General features: G+C 46.7%; 1 protein-coding gene across 7 annotated transcripts in view; it reads right to left on the bottom strand.

The window, feature by feature from the left end:
- KLHDC3 (kelch domain containing 3) overlaps nucleotides 1-24453 on the bottom strand; it is a 56283-nt gene that overhangs the window by 30355 nt on the left and 1475 nt on the right. For all 7 annotated transcript variants that reach the window (XM_059720400.1, XM_019476238.2, XM_019476237.2 and 4 more), the window contains exons 2-4: nucleotides 12690-12936; nucleotides 3262-3438; nucleotides 1-116 (exon numbers count right to left, since the gene is read on the bottom strand). In XM_059720400.1, the coding sequence (XP_059576383.1) occupies nucleotides 1-116; nucleotides 3262-3438; nucleotides 12690-12843 (447 nt within the window). In that variant the 5' untranslated portion in view covers nucleotides 12844-12936. The remainder of the gene's footprint in view (nucleotides 117-3261; nucleotides 3439-12689; nucleotides 12937-24453) is intronic.

Consider the following 24453-nt stretch of genomic DNA (forward strand, 5'->3'; position numbering starts at 1 on the left):
CAGCTGCTCATACCCTCCAAAGATGTACATGCTCTTTCTCAGGACACAAGCTGAGTGACCATCTCTGGCTCCTGGGACCATTCCAGACACCTTTGGAGTGAACCACTTATGTGTACCTAAAATAAAGGAAGATGGACGTTAAGACCAAACAAGACAGCAGATCCAGAGATAGAAAAAAGAATGCACACAGCTCCTGAGAAACCCCTTCAAAAAGAAAGAGAGGTTAGCTTCTCTTTCCTGCAGCTCAATTGAGCATTACTTCTTAGTCTATCAGAACTTTTTAGCAATCACACCAAACTAATCCGTAAGAGTGGCCAGGGCAGTCTGAGATTCTGGCTTCTTTACATGGTGGAAGTAATTAGCAATCTAAGCCCTGCTGCTCAGAGATCAGTGAATTTACTGTTCAAAAGTAACTGGTTATGTAAATGAATCCCTACATTGTTATTGCCTTCTTTCCATTACAGATTTGACCCACTGATGTGAGAGCCTCTTCTTCCCCCTGTTCCACAATTCCCTGCTACCTTCTATCCACAGCCCCCCTAAGCTCATCCGCCTCAGTCATATCCAATTCTGACAAGTTCCTCTGTAGTTGGCAAACTTTGGCAACTGGCTCAACTCAGGGGATCTGCAGGCCTACTTAAGTGTTCCCCATGCAGGGCCTCATGAAGCTCACTGCCAAGCTCATGCAGGCACCTGTTCTGGGAAGCACAGCACAGATAAGCCTTGAAGCAACAGGAGACCCTTTGCTGTTGCATGCTGCCAGCAGCAATGCTTATTTGAAAAAGTGGCAAAACTGGAATGTGTTTAACATTCTCCAGGAGCAGAATGTTTCTGGACTTGGCTCGCAGCCACAACTATCTGACCAGACCTTGGCTGGAGCTGTACTGAGGGGCTTGCTGCAAGGTCAGCATGAGCCCAGGGGAGACTAGGTTAAGCAAAAGCTCTCTTTGTTCATACCAAAAATTCTGCCAAGCCTGGGGCTATTTCCAAATCCTGTCATACACTAGCAGACAAAGCTCAGCCAAAAGCAACAGGTCATAAAAGACCCAGAACATCTAATTTGGTCCACACCTGCACCCACACCCTTGCAGGCCTTACAAGCCTCTGCTCTCCAGAATGAATTAAGCACTGCTGAAATGTTTCGTGCAGTGTGGCTTCTGTCACTTGCCTCGAGCAGGAAAGGATTAGCAGAGCCCACTTCCTAGGGCTGGGAAGGAATGAGCACAAGAATATATGGACAGCTGTGCAAGGGTTTGGACTAGGACTGCAGTCTGTGGACTTTCAGTCAATTTTCACTTAACACTTGTGCTAAATGGCTTCAGCTGGCAATTAGGAAAGACCAGCTGCTACCACAGGTGCTTCACAGCCATCTTGGACTGATGGTAGTACTGCTACTTCCAGTTGCCAGTCACAGAAAAATCTCACTGCTATCTTAAAACAACCTGGGAAACTTGCACTGAGCCTTTCACTATGCATGGAAACCCAGTCCTTAATCTTTCATCTGCTGTATAACTCTGCTTGTACTTATTTCTCCCCACTCCTCCTCTTGCTCCATACTACTCTTCCTGCTGTGGGTTTTGCTTGTTGTAGACTAAGGGTGCATGTGGAAGAAGTCTCCCTCTCCTAGAGAACCAGGCTCAAAATTTGCTCTTTGCTCAAAATTCACTTCACCCTCGAGGCTTTTCAGCAGTAGTTAAGGACAACAGCATCCCTAGAACATGTAAAACTAATTTTAGTCAAGACTCAAGAGGGAAACTGAAGGAACACAATAGGCCAAATATTTTATTTTCTATTAGAAAAGCATTCAATAGCTGTCTTTTGTACTTTAGAATATTTCACAGACATTAGGGCTGGAAGGGACCTCAGAAGATCATTGAGTCCAGCCCCCTGCCCCAGGGGCAGGAAGTCAGCTGGGGTCGCAGGATCCCAGGAAGAAAAACAGCCAGGTTTCTCTTGAAGGCGTTCAGAGTAGGTGCTTGAACCACCTCCGGCGGCAGGCCATTCCAGACCTTGGGGGCTCGGACAGTAAAGTTCTTCCTTATGTCCAGCCTGAAACCATCTTGCAGTAGTTTATAACCATTCAACCTTGTAATCCCTTGGGGTGCTCTGGTGAACAAACGTTCCCCCAGGTCCTGGTGAACACCCCTGATAAACTTATAGATGGCCATCAGGTCGCCCCTGAGCCTGTGCTTTTCCAGGCTGAAAAGTCCCATGGCTCTCAGCCTCTCGTCATAAGGTCTGTTTTCCTGACCTCTGATCATGCACATGGCTCTCCTCTGCACCCTCTCAAGCTTCCCCACATCCTTTTTGAATTGTGGAACCCAAAACTGGACGCAGTACTCCAGCTACGGCCTCACCAAGGCTGACTACAGTGGGAGGATGACATTCTGGGATTTACTACAGAAGCATCTATGGATGCAAGCCAGCGTTTTGCTCGCTTTACTGGCTGCAGCATCATATTGAAGGCTTGTGTTCATCTTGTGGTCAATCCTGACCCCCAAGTCGCTCCCGTCTGTAGTGCTAGTCAGTGTAGCACTGCCGAGCCTATAGACATGCTGCAGGTTTTTCCTCCCAAGGTGGAGAACTTTGCATTTTTTGGTGTTAAACACCATCAGGTTCTCGTCCGCCCATTTACTGAGCCTGTCAAGGTCAGACTGGATCACCCTCCTGTCCTCAGTGTGGATGCTTTACCCCAAAGTTTGGTTATCATCGGCGAACTCAGCCAGTCCGCTTCTGACTCCAATGTCCACATCATTAATGAAGAGGTTGAACAAAATAGGTCCAAAGACAGAGCCTCGAGGGACCCCACTGGTCACAGGGCACCATGATGATTGACTTCCGTCAACCACCACCCTCTGGGTCCAACCCCAGAGCCAATTCCCCAGCCAGCAGATTATGGTGGACCCGAGGCCGCAGTTGGCCAGTTTTGCCAAAAGGTGATCGTGGGATGCCAGATCAAAGGCTTTTTTAAATCTCGTATACAGAGAGAATCAAATGTGTAAACACATTAGCCATTATGTTACTCTTTCAGACATTGCTAAACTAGCCACAGACACCCTTTCAAATATGTTCCCAATAAAAGGGCTGATTCCTGGCCTCCTATAGTTGCTCTAGATCATCACTTCATGGAGACAGAGTGACACAGTACAACAATGCTGCCATTTTTACAACACCATCATGAAACCAACTAAGAGGGAGGGAAGGGCACATACATCACACAGATCACTCAGAGCAGAGAGAGGGTGAGAATCTGGCACTTACTGACATCAAAGGCATATAGTACGTTGCAGGCTCCCTCGGTGTCATTACGGCCGCCCCATATGTAGATGGTGTCATCAATTAGCACTGCTGAATGTCCATACCTCATATAGGGCACCTCCCTCACGTGGTCCCGGCTATTTGTCCATACTGGTGGCAGCTTGGTCCAACGCAGAGATACTGAAAGCAGAAGCCTTGGTGTTACTTGGCTGATTTGCACAGCTTACACAAAACATTAAGCTGCTCTGCATGCTGGATTTTAGCACAGGTTTGTGACTGAACATACACAAGTAGAAAACTTCGCAGCTCAGCTCTTCCACAATGATTTACAGCAGACTATTAATCAAGGTTAAGGAGTTAACATCACTGAACCAGAACCACCACCCAAATATGAAATCCTCTGACTATCAGTTGGTCTACAAGGCCACTTGGGAGCAAATGAAAGCAGGCAAGGAACATCGTAAAAGCTGAAACAGTCAACTGCAAAGTATACTGGAAAGAAACTTACTTTAGCCACTTCTAATTCACCAAACTGTCCACTAAACAAAACACGTACATTCAATATTGAATCACTTCAGTCAGTCAAAAAAGGGAAAAGAATCAAGATAGCACATACACATAAGTTGTTTAAATGGATAGAGCTTATCATTAACTGTTAACACATACCAAGCATGACAGTAATACGCTCAGTCTGGGGAATATCTGTGCATGTATAAATAAGGTTCCCCAAAATTAATCACTGCATAAGTGTACAACCTGTGACAAGTAGTTTAATTCTTTCCAGCACCTATTGCTTGGCATTTTTCCCCAATAAATTAGCTGCTGCCGTGCTACCCATTTACCTAGCTTTTAGTTCCTCAAACTTCTGGTCTTAACTCCATTTAAATGAATTGTCATGTGCACATATTGTTATCTCAGCTGAAAACTTTGCTCCTGTATACTTTTCCTACCACCTCTCAAACTATAATTCAGAGTACAACATAAGCCTCTTATCTTCAGCTCTCATAAAAGAGAACCCAAGATGGCAAAGGGAGGATTAGAAGAAACAGTACCTAAGTTCTCTTTATACCCACTACATGTACATGCTAAAAAAGTACTTACTTGTCAGCAGCTACAGATGCCCAATAGTAGGTAGAATGACACAGCAGTCTCTAAAAGGGGGCAGTTTACTTGTATTAATAGTTGGATTTTAGTTTAGGCAGTAGGATAATCCTGTGGTTAAAGCAAAGTTAAACCACAGCTGTTAAAAATGACTGATCACCTCTTGCTTTAGGTGTGAAGTTTTTCTCCTTAATGAGACTGCTGAGAAGAGTATTACTGGCAATGCAGTTATGTTCTCTGAAGACAGCAGAAAGAATACAGTCATGGGTGTTACTGTTTTGAATACTGAAATTGGTATCCTGGCTCTCTTGTTTGGTTGCTGGTATATAGCTAAAGCCATGGTTGTACATCTAGAACTGCAATCCTGTTACTAAACAGATATACTTTATGAAAGATGATCCTCTGCATCCAACTTTGACTCTGCAGCTAAAGTAGGAATATGGTCACACAGTTTCATAGTTACACATGGCTCAAACCTTAAGACAAAGGATGCTCTCAAAATATTTCTCTACCTGCTAACTCTAAGAAGTATTGTCAGTTTGTCAGCTCCCTCCATCTGGGACAGATTTAGCAAAAAACACTAGCAATCAACTGATTTGGCATGCCTCTATAACAACATGATAACTTACAATTTGTAGCTGTAGCAGAGGGCCAGGTCACAAAAGGATGGCAAAAGTTTGCCAATCGCAGGCCTAGATGTTTATTTGTGCACCCACGTGTATCTAAATCAGAGAAGGTATCTTGCATTAAGGCAAGAGACTCTTCTCCTTCCTTGTTCATAATCAGGCCAAAGGTAAAGTTCCTGAGCCTCTTGGAGTTACAGAAATTATCCAGTGTTCGGGATGTGCTGTAGAACCAGTAAACAAGTTAATCAGAATGGCACAATGACACACGGCAAATTCCGAGGCTGAAAGTCACTCATTGACTCACGTGCACTTTCTTTTAAGGATACAGACTTCACACAGAAGGAACAGATGATCCAGTTCTGCTTTAGACTATGGATCCAAACACTTGGAATTAACAGTGGATCGAGAAGAATAAAGTTTAGGAGGTGAAGCAGAGGTTAATCATTTCCTTTTATCCACCCATCTGGCAGAAGTTCTAGAATAAGAGCTAAGAGGCTACCTCCTTCTGTGTCTAGGGGCTCCTGAATCTTTCCAGATCCAAGACAATTTTGCAATTGGAGTTAGAGAGATAAGTTTGGAAACACCATGCAGATCCAGGATAGTCTGTCACCTCCATTCTTCCCAACTGCAGAGGTGGATCCTTTAGTCTTTAACTGCAACCTGGCACCTTGGTAGTCAGCGCTGCCCACCATTACTTGAGTTCGTTTTCACTGAACAGCTGCCTCTACACCACATACTGTATTTCCTTGGAAAAAAGTTCCTGAGCCTAAAATTCTCATTCACAAGTTGGTTGAGAGGCCATGTTCCCACAACACCCTGAAGCCTGTTCTATATTTCCCTGCCCTGGGAATGGATATGCTACAAACTGGGCATTATGAAAGCAAACACCCTGTTCTATGGTTGAGGAGGTACCAAGTGCACAGGTCTAATGCCAGAAGAGCTAGTCAGGAGAAACAGCATTTGAGATCCTAGTTCTTCCTTTTGTGGCCATGAAAGTCTTGCAGAATAAAAGTAACGTGCAAAGATTTAACACTAAAAATTCATAACATTAAATAAGCATATATCTAAGGAACTGGACCAGTTGGTACAGGCAGTTGGCAGACACTAAACGCATTTTTTACTGGTCATTTACCATGCCAGGCAGCTCTATACTAAACACTATAGTGCTCCAAACCAGTAGCAGTGTAGGTTCATTAGAATCATAGAAAATTAGGACTGGAAGGGACCTCAGAAGGTCCAACCCCCTGCTAAAAGTGGGACCATCCCCAACTAGATTATCCCAGCCAAGGCTTTATTTAGACGGGTCTTAAAAATCTCCAAGGATGGAAATTCCACAACCTTTCTGGGTAACCTGTTCCAGTGTTTTATGACCCTAACATTTTTCCTAATATCTAACCTAAACTTCCCTTGCTGCAATTTGAGATCACAGCTCCTTCTTCTGTCATCTACCACCACTGAGAACAGTCTAGCTCCATCCTCTTTCAAACCCCCTTCGGGTAGTTGACAGCTGCTATTAAATAACCCTGTCTTCTCTTCTCCAGACTAAATAAACCCAGTTCCCTCAGCTTCTCCTCAGAAGTCACATGCCTCAGCCCCCTCACCATTTTATTTCCCTCTACTCGACTCTTTCCAATTTGTCCACATCCTTTCTGTAGTGGGGAGCCCAAGACTGAACACAGTACTCCAGATGCGGCCTCACCAGTGCTGAATAGAGGGGAATAATAACTTCCTGTGCCCTGCTGGCAACACACCTACCAATGCAACTCAGTATGCCATTAGCCTTCTTGACAACAAGGGCACACTGCTGACTCATATCCAGCTTACTGTCCACTGTAACCCCCAGGTCCTTTTCTGCAGAGCTGCTGCCCAGCCAGTCAGCCCCCAACCTGTACCGGTGCACGGGATTGTTCTGTCCTAAGTCTGGACTTCGCACTTGTCCTTGTTGAACCTCTTGAGATTCCTTTTAGCCCAGTCCTCCCATTTGTCTAGGTCACTCTGAATCCTAGCCCTACCCTCCAGCATATCTATTACACTTCCCAGCTTGGTGTCAACTGCAGACTTGTTGTAGGTGCACTCTATGTTAGGGGTTCCCAACCCCCCAGGCCACAGCTGCTGGACCCAGAGCATAAAAAAGGGTTGGCTGCTGCTCCACAGTATGCTGGTCACTTCTGGTCTGCTATTTACCAGTCCATGATCATTTCTGGTCCATGGTCTAAAAAGGTTGGGAACCAATGCTCTACACCACTGTCCAGATTGCTGAAGAAGATATTAACAAAACTGGCCCCAGGACTGACCCCTTGGGGACTCCACCATATACCGGCTGCCAACTAGACATCGAGCCATTGATTACTATTCTCTGAGCCCTATGCTTCAGCCAATTTTCTATCCACCTTATAGTCCATTCATCCAGTCCATACAACTACTCCTCACTTAACATCGTAGTTACGTTCTTGAAAAATGCAACTTTAAGCTAAACGATATTAAGGGAATCCAATTGCATCACAGTAGTTACCTACTAGTAGGTGGTGGCCAAACATTGTGCAACTTTATGTCCTCTAATAGATCAGCAATGTAATAATGAAACAAAGTTATGAGATGAGATTAAGTAAGGAGTACCTGTACTTCCTTAGCTCACCTGCAACAATGTTGTGAGAGACCATATCAAAAGCCTTGTTAAAATCAAGGTACACCACACCACATCCACCAGTCTCCCTGCATTCACAGAGCCAGTCACCTCATGAAGGCAATCCAGTTGTTCAGGCATGACTTGCCTCTGGTGAATCCATGCTGGCTGTCACCATCTTTTCCTCCAAGTGCTTACAAATGAATTCCTTGAGGATCTGCTCCATGATTTTTCCAGGGACTGAGGTGAGGCTGACTGGTCTGTAGTTCCCTGAATCCTCCTTCTTCCCTTCCTTAAATATGGGCCCTATGTTTGCTCTTTTCCAATCATCCAGGACTTCTTCTGCTCATGAGTTTTCTAAGATAATAGTCAATGACTCTGCAATCACATCATTCAACACCCTCAGCACCCTCCCTTGGGTGCATCCCACCCAGCCCCATAGACTTATATATGTCCAGTTATTTCTAAATAGTCCCTAACCTGTTCTTTTACCATGTTTGCCTACTCACCTCCTCCCCAAACTGTGCTGCCAGGTGCACTAGTCTAGCAGCTGACCTTGGATGTGAAGACTGAGGTGAAAAAGGCAATGAACACTTCAGCCTTTTCTGCATCCTGTCACCAGATTGTATCCCCCATTCAGTAACGGACCCATACTTTCCCTGATCTTTTTCTTGTTACTCACATGAACAACTGGTGCCTCCTGACACTGGGGGGGGCACCATTTGTAGTTGGCAGGGAGCGGCATGTGGGGACCACCCACAGATGCTGGCAGCGGCCAATCGGGGGGGGGGGGGGGGGGGGAGGAGAAAGACGACACACAGACGTGTCCCCATGTCTCCCCTACATGTCGCTTATGGTTACTGACATACTTGTAGAAACCCTTCTTGTTTCCTTTCACGTTCCTTGCTAGCTGCAACTCGGGTTGTTCTTTGGCCTTCCTGACTTCATCCCGGCTTGTTCAAGCAATACTTTTATACTCCTTCCTAATAGTTTGTCCAAGTTTCTGCTTATAAGCTTCTTTTTTGTGATTTAGTTTACTGAAGAGTTCCCTGCTAAGCCAAGCTTGTGTTCTGCCATACTTGCTAGTCTTCCTGCACATCAGGATGGTTTGTTCCTGCACTCTCAGTAAGGCTTCTAAAAAGTACAGCCAGCTCTCCTAGACTCCTCTCCCCTTCAGTCTGGCTTCCCAGGGGATCCTGCCTATGAGTTTCCTGAGTGAGTCAAAGTCTGTTTTTCTGAAGTCCAGGGTCCTTACTCTGCTGCTCTCCATCCTTCCCTACCTCAGAATCCTGAACTCAATCAGCTTGTGGTTGCTGCTGCCCAAATTGCCATCCACTAGTACGTTCCCCACCAATTCTTCCTTGTTTATCAGCATCAGGTCAAGAAAAGCATGGCCCCTAGTTGGCTGCTCCAACACTTGCACCAGGAAGTTGTCCCCAGCACTCTCCAAAAACTTCCTGGATTGCCTGTGCACTGCTGTATTGCCCTCCCAGAAGATGTCAGAGTTACTGAAGTCTCCCATGAGAACCAGGGCCTATAATTGAGAAACTTTGACTAGCTGTTTAAAGCAAGCCTCATCCACCACTTTCTCCTGGTCTGGAAGTCTGTAGCAGGGGTTGTCAACTGTGGGTACACAGCGGCAGCACAGAGAAGTGGGGGTACTTGGGAAGTAGCGGCGCGGGGGCAGGACCACCACCCATCACTCTGCATTGCCGCCACATGATGTTTCCCTGCGCCCAAGTATCCCTGCTTCTCTACGCTGCCGGCTTTGCATCTGGCTGGCCGGGGGGGGAAAGGGGTGTTGCTGACAGCTGGCTGGACGTGAAGCTGGCAGTGCGGAGAAGCAGGGGTACCTGAGAAGCAGAGGCATGAGAGGTGAGGTCACCACTGCCATCCATCACTCCATGCCACTGCTGCTGGGCACTATATGCTGTTTTCCCATGCCCAAGTATCCACCTTCTCCACACCACTGGCTTTGTGTCTGGCCGGCTGACAGCACCCCCTGGTATGTGGCAGAGGTAAAGGGAGCTCGCATGCAGTGGCCACCCCTGCTGCCATCTATACACTCAGCACCATGGCCATGCACCGCAGGGGGAGGAGGTGCTGACGGCCAGCTGCACGTGAAGCCAGCAGCATGGAGAAGCAGGGATACTTGGGCGCAGGAAAGTGGTGTGGGGCGGGGGGTATAGGAGGGCTATTAGGAAGGCCAAGGCAGAGATGGAACTCAGGCTAGCGTCCAAGATTAAGGACAACAAAAAGTCCTTTTTCAAGTACACTGGGAGCAAGAAGACGGCACCAGGCAATGTAGGGCTCCTGCAAGACGCAAATGGTAATTTTGTGGCTATGCCAGAAAAGAAAGCTGATATTTTTAAGTTTCTTTGCCTTGCCTCTGTTTTCTTGAACAGGGACCAGGGATATCCCACCTACCAGAGTTAGGGACAATCTTGGAGATAGCTCTGTCAGGCCTTCAGTCAGTGCAGATGGAGTTAGGGATCTTCTGGAAGGGTTAGACATTTTTAAATCTGCAGGTCCAGATGCTCCACCCAAGGGTGCTGATTGAGCTGGCAGGGGTCATCGCAGAGCCCTTAGCCCAGCTGTATGAGCATTCGTGGTCATCTGGCCAGGTGCTGGGGGATTGGAAACTGGCTAATGTGGTCCCTATTTTTAAGAAAGGGAGGAAGGAGGACCCAAGTAACTATAGGCCTGTAAGCCTCACCTTGGTGCTCGGAAAGATCTTGGAGGAAATCATCAAGGAACACATCTGTGGGGGGCCTGAAGGGGAGATCATGCTCAGGGGCAAACAGCATGGGTTCATCAAAGGCAGGTCCTGCCTGACCAACCTGATTGCCTTTTATGACCAAGTAACTAAATCCGTGGATGATGGTGTCATTGTGGACGTAGTCTTTCTAGATTTTAAGAAGGCCTTTGTCTCTCACCCCATCCTCATCAATAAATTAGGCAACTGTGGCATTGATGCCTACACAGTTGGATGGGTAAAAAATTGGCTGATGGGGCGCACCCAAAGAGCAGTGGTGGATGGGTTGTACTCAACCTGGCAAGATGTGAGCAGTGGGGTACCCCAGGGCTCGGTCCTCGGGCCCACACTGTTTAACATCTTCATTAGCGACTTGGACGAGGGGGTGGAAAGCACGCTGTCCAAGTTTGCTGATGACACTAAAATGTGGGGAGAGGTAGGCACGCTCAAAGGCAGAGAGAGGCTGCAACTAGATTTAGACAGACTACAAAAGTGGGCAAATGAGAATAGGATGGGGTTCAACATAGACAAATGCAGGGTGCTGCACCTTGGGAGAAGGAATCCACAGCATACATACAGGCTGGGGAGTTCCTTTCTTGAAAGCACAGAGACGGAAAGGGATCTCGGAGTCATTATTGACTCCAAGATGAACATGAGCCGCCAATACCACAACACAGCCAGCAAGGCCAGCCGTACCTTGTCATGCATCCAAAGGTGCATCTCAAGCCAGTCCAGAAAGGTGATACTCCCCCTCTATGTGACTTTGGTCAGGCCGCAGTTGGAGTACTGCGTCCAGTACTGGGCGCCGCACTTCAAAAGGGATGCAGCCAGCCTGGAGAAAGTTCAGAGGGCCACCCGCTTGGTGAGAGGGCAGCAGGACAGGCCCTATGAGGAGAGACTGAGGGACCTAAACCTGTTCAGCCTCAGCAAGAGGAGGCTGAGGGGGAACCTGGTGGCTGCCTACAAACTCATCAGGGGAGATCAACAGCAAATAGGTAGAGCCCTTTTCTCCCCAGCACCACCTGGGGTGACAAGGAACAAGCTGATGGGGAATAGGTTTAGGTTAGAGATCAGAAGGCAATATTTTACAGTTAGGGTGGCCAAAATCTGGAACCAAATTCCCAGGGAAGTGGTCTTCACCCCTCCTTGGGCAAATTCAAGAGGAGGTTGGATGATCACCTGTCTGGGGTCTTGTGAACCCAGCATTCATTCTTGCCTGTGGCTGGGTGTCAGGCTAGATGATTTGTTCAGGTCCTTCCTGACTCTAGCTACTATGAAACTATGAAACTCTCCCAGACTGTTTCTCTATTAGAAGAGGACTGGTAACATGCTGCTAATTCACTCTCCATTGACAAATCAAGTGCTCTACAGAGTGATGAAGGAACCTCTTAAGGCAATGACTTCTCAACCTTTTTAAACTCAAGGCACTCCTCTAAAATGTTGCTAAATTTGGCAGCATCCCATTAAAATACTAACATAAATATATTATGAATATTATAATATAAATAGTATACATGTTATTATTAATGAATGTGTTATTAATTGATTGGATCATTATATTATATTCATCCCACTTCTCCCACCGCTAAAGCCACAGCTCCTTTAGAGCCAGACTGGGAAGTGGCTGTGGCCAGAGCACATGCTCTTGTCACAAGCCCTTTCCAGTCTGAAACTGCATGGTGTCTCCCAGAAACAGAGGTACATGTGGAAGGGGGAACTGTCCTGTGCACCTCTGTTTTCAAGAGGCAAGTCAGAACAGAACCAGGAAGAGTCTGTGTAATGCAGGCAGGCATGCCTTTATTATAGCTCCAATGTACTTCCTGAAAACAGGCACACAGGGCAATCTCACCTCACAGTGGCAGCACCAGTATTGGGATCACAGCACCCCGGCGGGTTTTGCAGCACCCTGGTTAAGAACCACCACAACGGCTTTTGAGATCTATGGGTATCAAGCTACAGCTTTCTCTCAGTGCCCACCTGTTATTCCATCTTGGATTCCGGGTACATCCAACCACCTCCACCCTTCAGAGAAGGGTCACTTTGTGCTCACAATAGCACCCCCCTCCATTATGCATAACCCTTAAGCTGGAGATAAAGCTTTGTACCTACAGGTGCATCATATAACAGAAGAGATTCCATCCCCAAGGATCAGTGCTTTCACAGCTCCATGAGAGCTAGAAGGCTGCTTTGGTTTGGTGCTTTCTTAAGCAGCAGCAGGCACTGTACGCAGACCAGTCAGAAAACTTGTTTTAAGAGAAATGGCAGTTTGACAGAATGACCAGACAGTTATGACTTGCAAATCCCAATCTGTGCTTAGTGCTCTTACCTGCATTAAACACATGGACATCAATCTGCCGCAGAGTCTCATAGTCTTCACCAGAGCAATACCCACCAAAGGAATACACTTTGTGTCCAACAGCCACAGCAGCATGGTTCACTCTTCGGGGCCCACCTTCCAAGTGCACTGTCCACCGTAACATTCCTTTCTATGAATGATCCGTCCTTCAAAGCTGGGGACACTCCAGCTTCATATCCAAAAGGCTGCCTCCATGCTGTCCAAGAGCCACCTTGTTCTGTGACAGACAGAATGTAATGCTCAGTAGAAGCATCCCCAAACCTCACAGTCTCCTGATGATCCCCATGTGCTACATTAGCAGCACTCAACCTCTGGGCTGGAAGCCAGATCTAGCCTGGGAAGCCATGTCATCCAGCCTGTGAGGTTCACCATGGGTCTGGAAATTTGGTGGCAGGGGAGTTGTGGCAGCATTAATTGCTGTGGGGAGCCCCACAGGCTGGATGATGTAGTCCTGCATGCTAGACTGGTCTGTCGTAGGGTTGGCTCCAGCGCACAGGGCCAGGCCTGCAAACCAGTCCATGCCACTCATCAGGCCCACAAGGCCAAAAGGTTGAGCACCACTGTGCTAGATGCAAAGGAAGCCTTCCTTTCCCCTGGACCAACAACTTTCTCTGCAGATCTTATTTCCCATCTGTATAGAGGTGCCTATAAAAACTTCACAACCTTGTTTGGAAGGAAGGCCAGCATAGAATAGGAGGAAGCTTCTTTAAGCACTATAAAATGGAGTAAAGATACAGTTCAACCCACATCAGTCTCAGTGAAGAAGGGGATCTGAACTGCTCAGGAAACAGTAGCGTCAGTTACTGTGCAGTGATTAACTTAATGTGCAGTAACTATAGCACATTAATGAACGTGTAGATGCACCCAGTACGTACTTATTTGAAGTTAAAATTCACATAGCCAGCCATGTTAGTCTGCAGACAGGTATATGGCAGAGCAGGGTAGCACCCTACAGACTAAGTTGTTCAGAGAGGCATGAGCTTTTCTAGGCTACAACCTATTTTGTCAGATGCTGTGAATGGTCCATAAACTATATCAAAGACTTAAATATACCCTCTCCCTCAAGAAAGGGACTTTAAGAGCCCTCATTCCATTCTGATTCCTTTAAGAACATAAAACATTTCTCCAAGTTTGGTCTCAACAGTATTTTCTAGCACTATCTATATCTGTTTCAATGTTGAGAGTCAGCTCAGTACAAAAACTCTAGATGAGCTCTAAAGGGCTGGAGTGAAAGCATAGCTTAAACTTAACAAGAACTTTCTCTCAAAGCTTTAATGTTTTTTGCCATTGAGATGTTTTAACACAAGCCAGGCTGGACCTTAGACATAGAACAATGGGGCAGAGAAACTTCACTTGCAAATGTGATTGGCACGTGCACATCTGCTAGGTCCAGCCCTGACAGTGGCAAATTCAGCAACTAAGGCAGAGGAGGGCACTAACTGAGGCAGGCAGCATTAGATCAGATCTAGAAAGACCTGGATTGCATCCTCTGCTATAAGTCTCATAATTTTCTGCTCTGCCCATTCTGTAGTGCTAACTCTAACAAGACTATCTGTCTTTCATTCTTGCACTCAGTCCATTAAAAGATATACCCGCCTCCCAAGCAGCAAGGGTCAAAAGGGGCAGGGACTTTTCCTATGTAGCCTCCTACTCCTTGGATAGCACCTTTTGCTGATGCCCTTCCCCTGAGAGGGGGGTAGGGATTGCCAAAGAGGATATCAGATGTTCCTAGGTTCTCTTGAATATTTAAATAGGTATTTAAGCTAAAAGGAGGAGTCAGTACTTCAAGTTTTAGCTATGCTAAATAAGAAAACCATTCTACACTGCTCAGAAAGTAGCGTTGCTGGTTTTCCAGTTATTATGAGAGTCAGCAAATGGACTGGGATGTCGATACTTTTAAAGAAGACTTATTTCAGCGTCAGCCCTTCTTGATCAGCTACAATGCAGAGAACTGCACTTTGCAAGTCCACTTTAAATTTTAAAAAAGTAACTTTAAGACTGAATCACTCTCAGGATCCCCTCAGACATGGTTTCACTTAAAGTAGCAAGTTCCTCTAAATAAGAACCTTGTCTTTTGCATCTTGTCCATGCCTGAAATGCTTTAACACTACCTGTGAGCCTCCAGTTCCATCCATTTCTCCTGAAAATGTTAGATTTATAACAGTGAGCTCTTAGAAAGATCCACAATCACGCAGATTCTACCTGCTGATTCACATCTCTTGATAACGGTGCCAGCCCCTACATTTTCTGGTCCTTTTTGTTCACAGGTGGATTTAGACTGAGAGAAAGCTGATCTTTCCAAGTACCCTCAGAAGACAGGTCAGACTGAAGGCCTTAAAAATTCAACTGATCCAAGAGAGATTATGCCAGCACTTGACCTCAGAACAGACCTGAGGGATAAGGCCTGCATAGAGGTACCCAGCTGTCAGGTATCTGGCAAGAGTTTCACCTTGGATGTTATATTAACATTTTTTTAAATTCAAATAGCTGGATGACAAGACTGCAGTTGGAATGGCATGAACTAGGTCAAAGCTACTCTAATACATAGCTAATATGTAGGAACGTATAATATGTAAGGACCTACTGAATTCGAGGCAGCCGCCCCTTTGATTTCACAGACAGAACAAGGCCCCAGGCAGCCATTTTGCAGACAGAGATCAGTTTATGGCAGTTGCAATGAGATTCTGGGTCTTGGAGCCTTGCTCGGCCTCACACAAAATATTCAGAGCCACAAGGAAGATGGGGTTACACGTTTTGAAGATGGCTCCAGGAGTTTTGGAACTAAAGCATATTCCCCCATGGTATGGCAACTGTCAGTCCTACTTGGTCATGGCGTATGCAAGACAGGTCACCCAGACCTTCAATACATATGCCTAGACAGGAATATGGAGGAGTGGAGGCTGTCCAGACCTTCCATTTCCCCTTTAGGTCTTTGAGAACAGAATCCAAAGGTCCAACTGAGTCCAGATGTTAGGTGCCTCCATGGCTGTAGTTGCATAAGTGTTAGAGGTGCACCAATACATCGGTCCAATATAAAGAAAATTGACTGTAATCGGAAAAATCGGCCTAACATGGCCAATAATTTGGCCAATAAATGCCTGTGCATGCATAGTCGCAGCACGGCATGCAGGCAGCAAGAAGCACAGCCCAGCAGCTTGGAGAGCGGCGTGCAGCTGGTAAGTCTGTTGTGGTGAAAAGGGAGAGGGGATAGAAGGGGGGGGGAGGGTAGATGAATGCCCCCCATGGTGAGGGGGAGAGAGTGGGGCAGGGGCTGGGGTAGGCACTGCCAAGCTGGGATGGGTCATAGGATGGAGCCGCAACTCATCTCGGGGGTGCAGGGAGGTGGGAGTGACTCCTGCCTCCCCCCTCCCTTTCCACCACAGCAGACTTACCAGCTGTATCGGAAATTGGATCAGTATCAGCCCCCAAAATCTCTACTGGTGCACCCTTAATAAGCGTCCAGGAATCAAGCCCAGATCTCCTGTGGGGCAGGCAAGAATTCTGCCGTTGAACCACAGGGGACTCCAAGGCACAGTCCCACAAAGAAGTAATTCTGCAATTTGGCAACTGTTAGTCCTTCCAGATAACAGTGTATACATGAGAAGTCACCCAGACCTTCGATGCATATGCCTAGGTAGGAATTTTTAGAGGGAAGGATGCCTAGACCTTCCATCCTCCCTTTAGGTCACTGGAACCAAATCCAAAGGCTAGACTGGGTCCAAACATTTGGTGCCTCCATGACTGTATTTGTATAAGTATCTGGGAATTGAACCTAGGTCTCCTATGTAGCAAGCAAGGGTTCTACCACTGAATTACAGGGACTCCAAGCCACAATCCCAAAGCAATTCTCAATGAAGAAGAACACTAATTATTTAAAAAAAAAGTTTGCATTAAAAATGCACCAAAACTTTCAGATGCCCTAAAAATCTTAGCTATGGGATGTTTGCCCACATACTTTTCTCATATCCTTTGATTATAAGATGCTGATAACATGGGATCCAGGTTTTCCATTCACCATGGAAAAATGCAATAAAACATAGATTTTCTCTTTTTAAGGAGAGAATCGTGCATTCTCTCTTTTTAAGATAAGATTTTCTTTAAAGGAGAAAAACATGGGAAATGGTGGGTTTCCCCTTTGCAGGCTGGGGGGAACAGGAGGGTGACCAGGCAGAGGGCACCACATGCATGTGTACACAGGCAGCATAGAGCAATTCCTTGCAAGGTAAGTTGGCGGGGGGGGGGGGGGGGGGGGGGGGGGGGCAGGATGAGGCCCCCATAGGGTGGGAGGGAGGCAGGCAGTTGGGCAGGACTGGGAGCAGTGCGCAGCTGAGGCAATGTGTGGACCTTGGGGCCCAAGGCTGGGGCAGGAATGTGGCTGCAGGCCCCAGCTGGAGAGGGGGATGGAGCGGTGTGTAGCTTGCCGGGGGGGGGGGGGGGGGGGGGGGGCGTGGCAGGGGGGCTGGCTTCCCACCACTGCGCATACTCCCAGGGGAGGGCATAGAGGGGCACATGCCCCCCAGATCTGTCATGTGTGGGGGACAGATGCGGGCTGGAGGTTGCGGGTTTAGGGCTCCCTGTCCTGCTGCCTTCCCCCCCAGAGGCCACCATGGCCCAGCAGGGGAAACCCAGTGTGGTAGGGTGGGTCAGGAAAGGGAGGCTTGGTGCCGCCACCAGGAGCCCTGTATGCTGCTATGCTGAGGTGCCTCCTGCCTGCCTGGCATCAGCGGGGACGACGGTGTGGAGTTGTGTCACCCACTGCTGCCAGGTGGGCAGGGAGCACCTCACCATAGTGGTGCAGGGGCCCCGGTGGCAGCTCCAAGCTTCCTCATCCTGCCCTGCCACACCGGGTCCTGCCCACTGTGCCACAGAGGCCCCCAGGAGCAGGGTGGGGAGCCCCAAGCCCACAGCCACCAATCCACATCTGCCCCTACTTGTGAGCTCCACTCCAGCCATGCCACCCATGGGGGGGGGAGGAGCCAGGCTCCATACTGTGCTCCGGGTGCGGCAGCTTCTGCTTTCCATGGGCGGCAGCCAGGGCTCAGGCACTGTGGACTTGGGCCCCTGGCCCTATAGCCCTGGCAACTGTGGGCCCCCTCCAGCAGGGTTTGGGGAGTGGGGGGCTCCAGGTGGGGATTTAGGGGCACCAGCAGGGTCAGGGGGACTGTGGGTTGGGAGTGAGGGGCAGCAGCAGGGCTGGGGGTTTGTGGGTCCTGAGTGAGGGGTGCTGGCAGGACTAGGGGGCTGTGGATCAGGAGCGAGGGGCAATGCTATGGGCAGGGCACCAGCATATCAAGTCTGATCAGCACCATGGAGTGAGACGGGGAAGGGGGGACACCTGCAGCTGGACCCATGTCCTGGTACATGAAGGGGGCAGGTGGATTTTCTGATTTTTCATGATAAAAATCCCAAAATTAAACACCAAAATTTATAGGTATTTAGAATTTATTTTACTGTAGCAATTGAGCCACTGGCAGGCTTCCAAATTGCTTTATATTTTTAAATATATCAATAAATAATTGTGTTCAACTGATACCTATAGAGGGAGAGGCATTTCATTTTAATTGCAGAAAAACATGGATCTTGAGGTTTTAAAATCAGAGATTTTGCATTTTTTAATCAAAGAATTTGTGATTTTTTTAAAACAGAAAACCAGGATCCCTGGTGATAACCGTCCTCCTAGATGCTCTTCAGCTACTGCAGTTATTAGCAACCCATAACCTGTTCAAGGCAAGCAAGAGATGCATATCTAAATAACATATCAAGAAATAATTATCAAATGTTCAAGGAGCATGTTTTTCCCCCTTCAATTCTGACCACCACACTTTACTAGTTTACCTCCGTAAGAATTACTAAACCCAGTTTAGAAAGGAAAAGCTTGCACAATGGTTCCACAGGCAATGATGAAAGCTACCAAGTTAAAAAAATAATTCGTTTTCATATGGGTTGTCCTCCTAACTGGGGCACTTACAACACTACTCTTTTGAAGTCAGGTCCTTGCCTTCTTATCTGTATCCATTCTACATTTTCTGCCCAGTTTGTAACAACCCTTTTTACATCCTCCTTTGAATTACTGGTGCATTCAGACAGAAAGCCATGCTCAGTTGTGCAAAAAGACCACCACACAAATTACAACTATTTTCCCAGCTGGATATATGGATAGTAAATCTATCTGGAGTTAAAACAGCAAGGGTAAAGTACGAAACCTTGGAGTATTGGGGTTTAAACTAAACTTCTTAAGTGCCAGGAGCTAACCAGCTTATTCTATAACTACCTTTGCAAAGTTCCTTGTCCCTTGCCCTGAAGTGCCTAGTACTAGCCAATCCTGGAGACTCAAGAAGTTTGGCCATTTAACCATTTCAGTGTAACTTAAGGTCTCCTTAGCCCTCTTTCCAGATCCTTGCAAGACACAAGGAGATTAATTCAGAAGCATTAATAGGAAATTATGAAACTTTTAGCAGCAATGCACAAAATCCTTCTTAGTTCACAGAAGATGACAATCAGGAAACAGGGGTTTTACCTACCATATTTTTTCTCATATAACTCACACCTTTCTCCCCCAAACCAGCTGTAGAAAATTGGGGTGCATATTAACATACAAGGAAAACAGATCTCCACAGGTCTAGGAATTTGGGGGGGGAGGGGAGGTTGGGGAGGCGGAGCAGTAGCAGCATTAATTGCAGCAGCTCTGGGAGCCATGGCAATTAATGCCACCACCACTCCTGCTCCCTGCCACCTATTTTTCAGACCCCTGGGTTGCTCCCCTTCCCAATCACGCACCAGATTGGGCTGGCATGCAACTGGACTCAGCGTGCCAGATCCAACCCAGCACATGGCTCTGGACCTGGCGTGCCAGGTCTGACAGTTTACACTGGCTCCAGAGCCACATGCCAAGTCAGACCCAGTGCACTGAGTCTGGGACTGCATGTCAGGTCTGCAGCTGTGTGCTGGCTCCAGGGCAGAGATGCCAACTGTAACTAAATTTACTGACTGTCAGTTTAAAAAAAAAAAAAAAAAAAAAATCAGGCCAAAAATGGCTGTCAGTAAAGTCTCTAAAAAAAAAACTTTAACCACCAGTAAAAACACTAATCAACAGCAACGTGATTGAAGCTCTTGACAGACACAGCACAGCACAGCAGTACTACCTGGTATCTTAATGGCAGAAAAGCACCCTGCAGCGAGCATTCTTTCAGCTCTGTGCTGCTTCTGCATTTGAAGCTACTTGTAATATCTCTAGATCAGAGATAGGCTTCTTTGGGGGTCCATTCTGGGATAAGTGAAGTGCAGCTGGCACAAGTATGGCTGGGAGGTGGACTGGGGATGGGACAACATGGTGGAGGGTGCAGCCAGGGGCATCAGGATGTCAGGGTGAGTAAGGGGCTCCTGGTGGGAAGGGAAGGCAGAAGAACATAAAAAAAATCACCACTGCAGTCAAGCAGTTTCTTGCCAAACCAAGGCAAAAATTGTTCTACAAACTTTTTACTGACAACCAAACTATTTTACTATGGTTGGTGTTCAACACCTAAATTTGAATACAGCTCTTCTAACTGGGGTCTGGCAAGAGAGTTACATTTACATTACATAAAATATATATCTATATATCAGTAAAAACATATCAACAAAAAAGTCTTTTTTCCATATAAAGCTTGCAGAATGTCAGTAAGAAAACATTTCTTGGATTGGCAACCCTGCTCTAGAGCCACATACTGGTTCCAAACCCATGAGCTGCCTCCAGGGCTGCATGCTGCGCCTAGGATCGTATGGTGAGCCTGGGATTGTGAGGTGAGCCTGGGACTGTGGCACTGGCTCTGAAGCCACATACTGGATCCACCCTGGACTTGGTGCATAATCTTGGACTTGGTGTGCAGCTCCTGAGGCAGCACATAAGGTTGCACCCAGCATGTGGCTCTAGAGCTAGTGTGCAGTGTCAAGTCTGGCACATAGCCATAAAAGCAGCACATGGGTTCAGATCCAGCACATGGCTCTAGAGCCAGGACAGAGCTCCAGATTTGGCATGTGGTCCCAGTCTTGACGTGTTGGGTCCAATCCAGCACATGGCTTTAGAGCCAGAGTGTGGGGTTGGATTCACTGTACAGCCTTAGATCCAGCACATCCAGTCAAACTATGGGCCCAACTGATGCACAGGCCTGGCAGCAATGTAGGAAGCAGGCTCAGCTCCCTAGCTACTGCCATTCACTTACCTCAATTGAAGATCTATTTTTTCTTAGAGTCAGAGGAATAGGGCTAGAAGGGACCTTCAGGGGTCATCTAGCCCAAACCTCTGCCTGAAGCAGGATCATCCCTACTCAAACCATCCCCTGCAACCATAACCTAACTCTACATAAGACTACCCTCACCCCTGATACAACATAGACCCAACACCCTTACCTGCCACATGTCAAGCAGGGGAACCATGGCAGCTAATGTCCTGCTTCTATAAAATGTTGTCAATATACACTCAAGAGGTCCCAGGGAAGAGGGCCATGCCCCCACTACAGAGGAAGGCAAAAACTCCCACAGCCCATACCAATCTGACCACAGGGAAAGATTCCTTCCTGATCCCAAATATGGTGATTGGTCTGACCTTTAAAAGCCTCTTTTCTTCAAAATCAAGGTGAATAATACATATGGGTGCATGCTATATGCAAAAAACATGGTACTGTAATTGCTGAAGAGATGCCAGTTATGGGATGCAAGAGCAGCAAACAGCATACGCACAACATGCCTAAAGAGCCTCTCTTCCCTCACCTTCAGTGTCACAGGCAGGCATTGTATCCAATCATAATTGAATTTTTTACTATGACAGTTACCAAAAAACAAAACAAAACAAAACAAAACAAAAAAACCCAGGAGACTGCTGGGTTTTAAGGTCTTTATTGTTCTCTTTCAGCATTAGCACCCTGCTGAGATTAATGGGATAGCTCAATTTTGAGAGCCAGTCACATTTACAGGTTAGCTTCCAATCAGGACAGCAAACCTGATTTCAGGATACAAAAACTGAGAGCTGCAAAAGACAGGCTCTTAGCTTAAGAATGCAGCATTTTTATGAAGAATTCCTGAACGCTTCCTGACCATAAAGTTATTTACAGCATGAGAATAGCTCTGGGAAACCACCCTTATTCCCTTCAAGAAAGTCAGCATGCAACCAGGTGGCTTTCCATCCTTGCCATAAAGAAACAGACCCAGAACCCTTCTTAACAGGTGTTTTGGTCTGTCCAACTGTGCATCTTCAATTCTCTCCTTTAATTTTCAGACTAAATGGGAAAACCCAGGAAAAACCACTCCATTCCCCACAAGCCAGGCTTCTATTATACCCTGGCAATACAGAAAGTAGATTCCTCAAACAGCAGAGCAAGTCTGCACCCATGGTTTCTGTGAAAGTGCATGAAGAGCAAAAGTCCCTACCATGCTGCTGTCTCAGTCCTCAGGGATCTGTATCCTGAGAGGGGACAGCCACGAGGTTTACTTGCATTAAAAATAGCTCCAGCCAGCTTGAAGCAGTCCATTTAGACTGTTCTATTTTGAGCACACCCAACTTAATGTTAGATCCAAGAACAGAACAACCCAGGTTTTTCACTCATGCCTGAGATGAGTCACTACTCTGGCTATTTTTTCCAAGACAGTAGGATAGTACTGTCACCTCAAGCCTATATAATGGCTTTTTCCAGCCAAATACTCTAATACTACCATCTCCTCAATTCCAGCACAGAGCAGATGAAAGTCATTGTACCTCCTCATAGAGATACAACCCTTGAGGCTTGTTCAGAACACCAGGTACTATCTACAACTCACAGCCCAAGGAGGAAGAAGCTACATGTTCCTCTATGCAGTTATCAAAACTGCCCCCATTTACCAGATTTTTCCAGGGTATAAGGCTGGATATTTCCCTGAAAAAGGAAGTCCTTAACTTAAAGATGTGTTTTACATACTGAAGGCATGCTATATATAAATAAATTAAAGTTACTGTACTAAAGTATTGATCAAAATTCAAGTGAAATTTATGTTAACAAGCCCTCCCTGATCTCAATTTTATCCCTTTCTTGGGGGGTGATGCATTTTACACACTGGAAAATATGGCTTAGCGATTCTTACTTCCTGCTGCTAGGCTGTTAGATTCCGTGTCTACTAAATTCGCTTTCCATCCTGCTTCTTTCTTAACCATTTCTTGTGAATTTCTTTGAACATTCTTCTGGGATACCCAACTGAAGGAAACACTTGTGTGCCCGCCCAAGATGCGGTCAGCAAGCCTCAAAAAGGGAATGCAAAGGGTACCTAAAGTGCCCAAATTCATACTGCAGTTCTGACAACTGTGTCTCTGGGCCAGAACTTTCACCAACTCCATTTTGCCTTCTGCAAAGTGGCATAGCCCAGACCTCTCATGGAATGGTGCCTGAAAGTCAACTGGCTAGAAGGCACTTCATAAATACCAAGTTGCTGCTACTAGAATTGCCTGCGGGAAGGCTAATGATATAATACTCTTATTCTCCTGAATAGTTACTAATATCTGCTGCACAAATAAAGCTACATCTCAATTCCAGTATATCCCACACTTTCCCATTACAAATAGCCATACAGTGCCCCTTCTTCTGCCAGACTCTACAGCATGCAGATCACTATGCAAAGCTCAGGAGTCCCCTCCTCCAGAGTCTCAGGACAACCCATGGAGCAACGTTGCCAGCTATCCATAAATTTACAGACAACCAGTAAAAAAGTCAGGCTAAAAACACCTGTTTTTAATATCTGTAAACAACTGAGCTGTCCATAAAAAACACTAAGCAACCAAGCTTGACTGAAGCTCACTGGTTGGAAAGGAGCTGGAGAGAAACTGATGAATAAACAAAACACAGCAGCACCACCTGGTGTCTGAACAGGAGCACTTCATCCTGCAGGGAGCCTTCTCTCAGGACTTGGTAGATTCTCCCCCTCCAGCCACGTGCAGCTGCTGCTGCCATAGCTGCCTGTAATACCGCTGGGCCTTTCTTGAGGGTCCGTGCTGGGATGGGAGAAGCAGGGTTGGCAGGGGTAAGGCTGGGGGTTGGAGCAACATGGTGTGGGTGTGGTTTGGAGCACCAGGGTACGCGGGGGGACTAGAGGACTCTTGTGGTATGTAGCACAGTGTAAAACCCTTGCTGCAGTCAAACAGGGTTGCCAACCCAATACTTTTTTTACTGCAAACTTTTTACTGATAACCAAACTTTTTTTTTTACTATGGTTGGTGCTAAACCCTCAAATTTGGATCCAACCCTTCGAACTGGGGCCTGGCAACAGAAGAGTTACATTTACATTACATAAAACATATATCAGTGTCAGTAAAAAGTTCTCAGACTACCAGTAAAAAAACAAAAAACAAAAATTCTTGACACCCTTCCCTGAAGCATGTCATTTGCTATGTAAGAAGAGATCCCAGGGAGTCTGAGGTCATCTATGACAGGCATGAGATGCTCATGGCAACAACAGAAACCTTCTATAAACAGAAGTCATGAAGGCAGCCAGGAATTTCCTGAGCACTACTAGGCCTATGAACCACTCAGGAGGGGAAAACTGCCTCTGACAGACCAAGCATATGTCTTTCCAGGGTGACTGGCAAACTCTCACTTCCAAACACCTGTTCAACCTCACTGTATCCCATTCACCTCCAAGGACCTCACTAAATCCTTAATTAGAACTCATCCCCCATCCTGGTTTCCATACATAATAGCAAGCAAGAGAGGATCAGCAGAATGCCAAGCTAGGTCTA

Source organism: Alligator mississippiensis, chromosome 1 (genome assembly GCF_030867095.1).
Source record: "Alligator mississippiensis isolate rAllMis1 chromosome 1, rAllMis1, whole genome shotgun sequence".
Classification (NCBI taxonomy): Eukaryota; Metazoa; Chordata; order Crocodylia; family Alligatoridae; genus Alligator; species Alligator mississippiensis.